The sequence below is a fragment of the Elephantulus edwardii genome, unplaced genomic scaffold (assembly GCF_000299155.1).
Source record: "Elephantulus edwardii isolate Elephantulus edwardi_28Jun2011 unplaced genomic scaffold, EleEdw1.0 scaffold00037, whole genome shotgun sequence".
Taxonomy (NCBI): Eukaryota; Metazoa; Chordata; class Mammalia; order Macroscelidea; family Macroscelididae; genus Elephantulus; species Elephantulus edwardii.
Window position 1 is genome coordinate 1,690,946 of NW_006399787.1, and position 7,790 is coordinate 1,698,735.

The 7,790-nt window shown below is 45.8% G+C and overlaps 1 protein-coding gene and 1 pseudogene across 1 annotated transcript in view; both read left to right on the top strand.

The window, feature by feature from the left end:
• The window catches only part of STON2 (stonin 2), a 184,354-nt gene extending 177,855 nt beyond the window's left edge, over positions 1–6,499 (top strand). The window contains exons 5-6 of the mRNA XM_006884631.1: positions 4,127–4,329; positions 6,416–6,499. Coding sequence (XP_006884693.1) covers positions 4,127–4,329; positions 6,416–6,499 — 287 coding nt within the window. The remainder of the gene's footprint in view (positions 1–4,126; positions 4,330–6,415) is intronic.
• LOC102853965 lies at positions 1,057–2,052 on the top strand (annotated as a pseudogene).
• Positions 6,500–7,790: the final 1,291 nt, after the last annotated feature.

Sequence of the window (7,790 nt, forward strand, 5' to 3'; positions counted from 1 at the left end):
GATTCAAGTCCACTCCCACCGTTCACTGCGTCTGCGCACAGCCCTTGGCCAGTCCCAAAGTTCAGAGCTGGGGGGGGTGCGCGAGCCGGGTCGGGGGGTGGGGAGCAATGCAATACCTGAAGATGGGGGTCGTGGGTCAGAGCTCTGTATGGTATTTTTAAAAAGTCATTGTTTCTGAGCGCAACATAGTATTCTGTTGTGTACAGTTTTTCAGTCCATTCATTTGGGTGGGGCTGTTTCCATGTTCTTCCCTATTGTGAATCACACTGCTGTGAACATCAGTGTATAAATCTTTTCTCCCTTTAAGTCTCACTTGTGTTTACCTCAGGATGTATTCCCAGCGGTGGAAGGTTTTTATCACTGGCACGTGCCATTCATAAACACACCAAAAATAACTCTAAAGTGCAAAATTCTGTTTAAAAAAATTCAGTTACACTTTCAAAAGAAAGCCGTGTTTTCCTTCCTGAAAACTGTCATTGATGTTTCTATTTTACAATTTTTTGTTATTGACAGTATACAATGTAGAATATACACCATTTCCACGCTTCCACAGGTATAGTTCAGTGATATTTATTTTTTTCTATATTTTATTAATTTTCATAAACATTTACAGAGATTTTGGGTTTCCATTCATTCATTGTTGCACTATTCTCTCTACCCTCCTCCCAGTTTGTTCTTGTCCAAATGCCACAGTGCTTGTCAAAGCCAGTTCTGATTAATCTTCTTTGTCAGTGTGTCCTTTGCCATTCCTTATCACTCCTCCCTGAGAGAGACTTCACCCTGAGTCATAAGGAAAAGGGGATGGCGTATTCTCTTAGCTACTTCCTGCTGAAAAGGGACGCTGTGGGTTTCAGGGTGAAGATCTTCTCTCACTAGTTCAGTGATATTTATTACATTCTTCGGGATAAGCACTGGTTTTCTCTTACTGAATTATTTCTTCTCCATAACATAAGACGTGCTATACTTGTTAACATGCCATCTAGTCAGCTATGGCTCATAACAACCCTGTGACTGGTGGATCTGAAAGGTGCTCTGTTCTGTGCTGCCCTGAACAGGATGGGGTCCACCGTAACTGTAGCAGGGGGCTCAGGTGTGTCCGAGAGGGCACGTGTTTTCACTGCTTTACTAGTGAAGCCAAACTGCTGTTTGGGTAAAGAATAATTCAGGAGATATTTGGTGCTTAAAATTTTAAGTTTTACCTCACGTCATCCTTTCAGCAGTTGGAAGAGAAAATACTAGAAAGTAATGCAAAGCCATATGTAAGAAAGATCTCCAGTAAAAGTACTTAGATGGGGAAGTGGAGACGCTGGTGGAGGCTGTGGAGGGGGCCGACGGCCCGGGCGCTGACGGTGACAGCAGCCCGGGGGGCAGCGTGGACGCTCGCAGCGCCGGCTGGGGTATCACCGTGGGCCTCCACCCCGAATTGGCGCTGCTGGCCGAGCACCTCCTGAAGCCGCTGCCTGCGGACAAGCAGACCGAGACGGGGCCCTTCCTGGAGGCGGTGTCCCACCTGCCGCCTTTCTTCCATTGCCTCAGGTCCCCAGTCTTCACTCCCATCAAGGCAGATATAAGTGGCAACATCACGAAAATCAAGGCCGTATATGACACCAACCCTGCCAAGTTCCGGACCCTGCAGAACATCCTGGAGGTAGAGAAGGAGCAGTACGGAGCAGAGTGTCCCAGAGTTGGGGCCACACTGGCGCTGATGTGGCTGAAGAGGGGTCTCCGCTTCATCTAGGTCTTCCTGCAGAGCATCTGTGATCGGGAGCGAGATGAGAACCACCCCAACCTCATCCGCAACAACGCCACCAAGACCTACGAGATGGCTCTCAAGAAATACCATGGCTGGATTGTGCAGAAGGTTTTCCAGGCAGCACTGTATGCGGCCCCCACAAGTCCGATTTCCTGAAGGTGCTGTTCAAGGGGCAGAACATGACTGAGGAGGAATGCCTGGAGGAGACCTGCCTTTTCCTGGTCAACTACATGGCCACCATTGACGTCATCTACGAGATGTACACAGAGATGAACGCTGAGCTCAACTACAAGGTGTAGTGGCGCCCGGTGCTGGCCCCTTACCACAGACACACCGACACAGGCCAACCCGGACCACTGTGACCACAGCCAGCAGACCCACTCCCCCAGGGATACTTTCCCTGAGTATGGCCCACAGCGCAGCCCAGGATTGCAAATGGGGGGGGGCAGCCTTGGCTACGGAAAAGTAATTTTCTGTCTATTCTCTTGGAGCAATAATGACCCTACTACCACATCGCCTTTGAACCTCACAGCAGTACAGACTGACTTTGTCTCCATTTCAGTGTGGTAAACACCAATTAATGTTTCTAATAAATCAAGTCCTAGGGTTTTTTTGTTGTTATTGGGTTTTGTTTTGGGGGTTTTTGGGGTTGGTTTTTTTTTTTGGCGTGTGTGGTCATCCTCTACACACCTGGAGCACAGCTCGGTTGGGGGTAAGGTGGACAATGTGATCAACCTTACGTTCAGAGCCAGGATTGAGCAGCATGCTGATGGGGACTTTTTCAGGACCGTGCTGAGTTTGATTGGAAATTATGCTGGATTCTTACCGTGGGACTTAAAAACAAAGAAGCAAACCAGTGTGTGTACCACCCGCCCTCTCAACACTGTCTTTTGGCAAACAGTGTATTTACAGCAGAAATCAGCCAGCAAGCCTTTGATGAGCCCAAGGTGTTTCTTTTAGAGCTGTCGGGTACAAATAACCCACCATGGATGCCTGTGTTTGCATCTTTCTACATTCTTTCTTCAGGGACTACTTTTCTAACCTAAAAAACCTGCGTGTTCTCTTTGAGGGGAATAAGGTAAACCCTTCTGTTGCAGAGACCCAAGACGTCACTTCAATGCCTTAATTGTCATCCCAGCACTACAGAGAGCTGTATTTTTCCAGTTGTTGGCGCAGACCCCCAAAGATTTTTTGTTTGTTTGTTTGTTTGTTTTTTATTTTATTATTTTTGTGTGAGTGTACCGTCAAATCAGATCTGACTGGTACAGGAGGAGATTGACCCTCCTTCAGCAGAGCACCTGGTGGATTCGAACAGTGCACCTCTGAGACTGCAGTGCAGCTTCTTGCCACTAGGCCACCAGGGCTCGCCACCCCCCAAAGATTTTATGTGTATGAAGAAGAAACAAACAAAAAACAACTCAGTAAGGAACAATTGGTGATTTTTATACAGAAGCTAAATGATCCTTAATAAAGAAATCTCTTATTTTGGAATCATAAAAAAAAAAAGTACTTAGATGGACAAATACTAGTAATCCGATATCCATACTTGATCTTTCCAGGTGTTTCGTCCTTTGAGCATTTTAGTTGAAAGGTCATTGACATTTTACTAAGTGCTGTATTCCAATCCCATTTCGTCCTTTCTTCTAGTCTCTTCCCCGCTTTGCTCATTATGTGTGTTGTGTTTAATTATCACTCTGACCTGCGCAGACACAATGTCCAGTTTCTCAGGCTGTGGGCTTTATTGCTAGGATACCAGACTCCTGTCATCGGATAGTATTAGACCAAAGGGCAGAAGGCACAGCTTAGCTTGTGACAAGAGGCAAACCTTACTCTTGGCATTCGACACTCAACAGCTAGCAGCTGCTGGGCCTGTAGGCAGTTTTAGGTGCCCTGGCGCTATACTGCATTATGTCGGACTAATGATCCAAATAAAGATCAGCCGTTTGAATCCAGCAGGCAGTTGGGGTGGGGGGGGGAGGTGAAGCACTCGCTTCCCATAAAGATTTAGAACTCCTAGCACCTGGTGGTGTGTTGCAGTGAGTCTAAAGTGACTCAGTGGCGGTGTGTTGGTTTTAATTGTATTGAAGAGGCCCTCGGTGATGCAGCAGTTAATGTCCTTAGCTACTAACTGGAAGGTTGGAGGTTCAGATCTACCCACAGGCACTTCAGAAGGAAATTTGGTGGTCTACATCAGAAAAACCAGCCACTGAAAACCCTCTGGAGCTCTGGCTTCCCCTCTGAGCCAGGGGAGGACCCCAGGAGCTGAGGGCCACTGGTGGGCTGCTGCTTACTGAAGGAGATCATCTGGTGCCTTTTTTCCCATCCTCCCCTAAAGAATCTCATCTCTTGATTCCTTCTTTTTTTCTTTCCTAGCATCTGGTCACCCGCACTGTTTCTTCTGCCACCTTGAACTTGGTTCTGACCGGGAAGTGCCTTCCAGATTTGCCAGTCACGTGGACGTCGAGTTCAGCATGCCCACAACCTCTGCCTCCAAAGCCGCCGTGAGATCCATCTCCGTGGAAGACAAGGCTGACGTCAGGAAGTGGGTCAATTATTCCGCACACTACAGCTACAAGGTAGCCTCGGGAGCTTTGTGGCTAATGTCTCCACATCAGCGTGTCCCCTCCACCACGCTCCCTGCTCTTAGCCCTCTCAGGAGTGCTTGTTGTGAACGTAACATATGTGCTGCTTTAGATGTAGTTCACCGTGCAGAGCTGTGCATTAGCCTGCAAGAGAAGGGCTTTCTATCATGAACAACAACAAGAGAACAAAAGGATTAATGTTGTTTTTATTCACATGGAATATAATGGAGAGTTGTGAGCTTGAAAGTGGAAGGAAATGTCAGAATTGAGCTAAGCAACCCCGAGTGTACGTTTCAGCTCTGGACGTGACTGGAGTAGATCTAAATACAGCTTAGGACACACATGATCTAGTCCCAGCGCTGCACCAGACAAAGCAGAAACCCACCTTCGTTCTGTAATAGTCAGGAGATCTCGGCCGTGGGGCGTGTAAACAAACCTAAGGTTTTCTGATATAAATAGATAGTGACCATACACTGACAAGAAATTTGATAGGAGTTTAAATGTCATAAGGGAAGAGGAGGCCATTTGTAGAAGCTTTTTTCCCCCATAGTAGTTTAATAATTTTATATTCATAATAACACCCTCAGATTTGTAGGGTGATTGGTTTTTTTCCCTTTAACATGCTGCCTTACTTGTGTGCTCCAAGACTTTTAGCCCCCAAAAAAGAATACAGTCGCCATCGTGTGGTCAGAAGTAAAATAACGCCTCCCTCAAAGGTGACCGACCAGTCAGTGCTGCTAATAAGTCAACCTTTGTTGAGTCCCCAACAAAAACCCACTGCCATTGAGTTACTTCTGACTCATAGTGACCTTCCATCAAGTTTCTAAGGCTGTGACCTCCACGAGACTGCCCATCTTGTTCCCTTTGAGCAACTGGTGGACATGAATCACTGAACTTTCAGTTGGCAATACAACACGCGACATGCTACATCACCAGCACTCTAAGAGATTCAGCATGGTGCAAACAGTTAACGTACTTGGCTGCCAACCTGGGAGGTTAGGGGTCCATGTCCCTCCCCCAGCGCCTCAGAAGAAAGGCCTGGCAGTCCGCTTCTGAAAACTCAGTCACAAAAACCTTATAGACACAGTTCAGCTCTGACACGCATGAGGTCAGATCTGATTTCACAGCAACTTGTTTAATCAAGCACCAGAAATGTGCTAGATGGCATTAAGAGGGGCATCCTTGATTATAGAGTCCCTTAGCTCAAGCCGTCCCTGCCCGCCTTATCAAAAGATATAGTTGAGGTGGGCTGCTTTCAGAGTAAGATGAATTTAGAAATCTTTCATAATTACAGCTGCCATATTTTTAGAAGTCATAAGTAGAACTATAAACACTCCAGATACTCCTCAATTTGAACCTTTTTTTAAAGAAACAATGTTTTGGAATGTTGTAACTCATCAGCAGCAAAGGAATTAATTCATTTTATAAACCTCAGTCAAAGTTACCTAGTATGTGCCGCAATTATTGGGATGTAGTAGTGAACAGGCTGCTCGTTGGAGGTAAGGATTCTGAAGCTTCGTCTGACATACTCTGGACATGTTGCAAGGAGGGATCAGTCATTGGAGAGGGGCAGCATAAGAGAGACAGATCCTCAATGAGATGGACTGATTCAGTGACTGGGGTAATGGGGGTATGTGTAACAGAGATAATAAAATTGGCACAGGATAGAGCAGAGTTAAGGGCTGTTGTACATAGGGTCACTATGAGTCACCGGTGACTCGACAGCACATAACAACATTAGTGAACAGATGCTGCCTCTCTTTTTACAAAGCTGGACAAGGTACAGTGAGAATGTTCACAGGTGAAAACGATGAGTCAGAAACTTTCCAGAAAAGGTGACCTTGTACCTGTGCAAGGCAAGAAATTACTTTTTTTCAGGTGGACCATGAGAGAGAGAAGTCAGACCAAGCATGTACAAAGACAGCCAAGGTCAGTTCAGGGCCATTAGTTCCAATGCAGCTTACGTCTAGAACATTAGCAAAATTAGAAGAAATCTCACAGACACGATGCTCTCTTTTGGCTTATTTATTTGCTAACATACTTTTCTTTCTAATACTTCTCACCGCCTTACTCTTGACAGGTGGAAATCGAGCAGAAAAAGAGTTTGAAGCTGGACTTTGAAGGGGAAGAGGTGGAAAATCCCAAGGAGTGTGGGGTGCAGTGACAAAGCCCTCCTGCAGGGGACCCTGACCACGATTCATGGCAGGAGCGCTTCCTGAGCGGCTGCTGTTCAAGTGGGTACCTCCATGGCCGCTCCATGTGGGACACAGTGCGTTGGACCTGCCCTGTCTATAGATGCCTGGACCCTCACGGGAAACCCTGCAGCCGTTTTCCTTGGGAAGCCTGGTTGGCTCTGCTCAGACCTGCTGAAGCTCGTGGCTTCCCCGACTCTCGGAGCTTATTGTGTATTAAGTCTCCTTGTCTTGTGCCTGCTTATCTCACAGCACTGGTGTGTGATGTGTTGTGATTGTTGGAGTCAGGAGAAAACCCTCGCACATCCATGTTTGGCATGATTCCTTCTGATGTTCGTTGTCACTTAGATGCCCTTCTGGAGAACACAGTCTTGGGAATCTGATGTACTTGGAATTCATCTCTGTTACTTCCTCTAGAAAATGTTCGGCAAAGGTGCAAAACAAATGCTTCTTTGCGTCCCCTGGTCCCTTTGTAGATGTCTTCATTCTTTACATGTGAACACTATGCAACAGAAGCATTCGAGGCATCTTCTCTTCTGGTTCTAGATTGTCTAGATAGAAATATGTTTTGCCATCATTCTAAGTTTGAGCCCCAGAGTCTGTCACCCTCAGTCACAATCAACAATAGAGACAAAGACCCAATAGGGTATTTTTGCAAAAGGGTGACTGTAAAGGAGAAAACAACATTGGGCTTATTTGTCCTCCTTCTGGGAGGAAAGGGCATTAATCACTGTATTCAGTTCACATTCACAGTGAAGAATACAGACCATTTCAAAATCCTCAGACAAATGGATATATGTGTCTTATGCCCCAAGCCTTTGGGGGACTTTGGGGGAGATCTTTTTCTAGCTCTTAACCACTAGATAGACTGTTGCTCTTCTCTTTAATTCAAACTTTACATGAAATTTAGGCAGAAAAGATCATTTTAAAATTTCTTTTAAAAGTAATGTTTAATGAACTCCCCCCCAAAAAAAATTCAGGGTTTGATAATCATAGTGCTATTAATTGATCTAAAAGGCAGAATGTGCTAGGCTGGAACTGGAAGGGAAGTGTTCTTTTTCTAGTCCCAAGAACATTAAGTCCTGAATGCAAGAGTCTAATAAAATGCTCAGTCTGTCTTCCCTTTTTCTGTTTCTACCCCTCTTCTGCACCGTGCTGCTTGTCTGTACTTTGGTGTTTAATACAGACACATTCATCACAAATAGGCATTACATAGGTCATCCCAAAGAAGACACTCCGCTAACAAGGTAGAAGTCTGTTCTA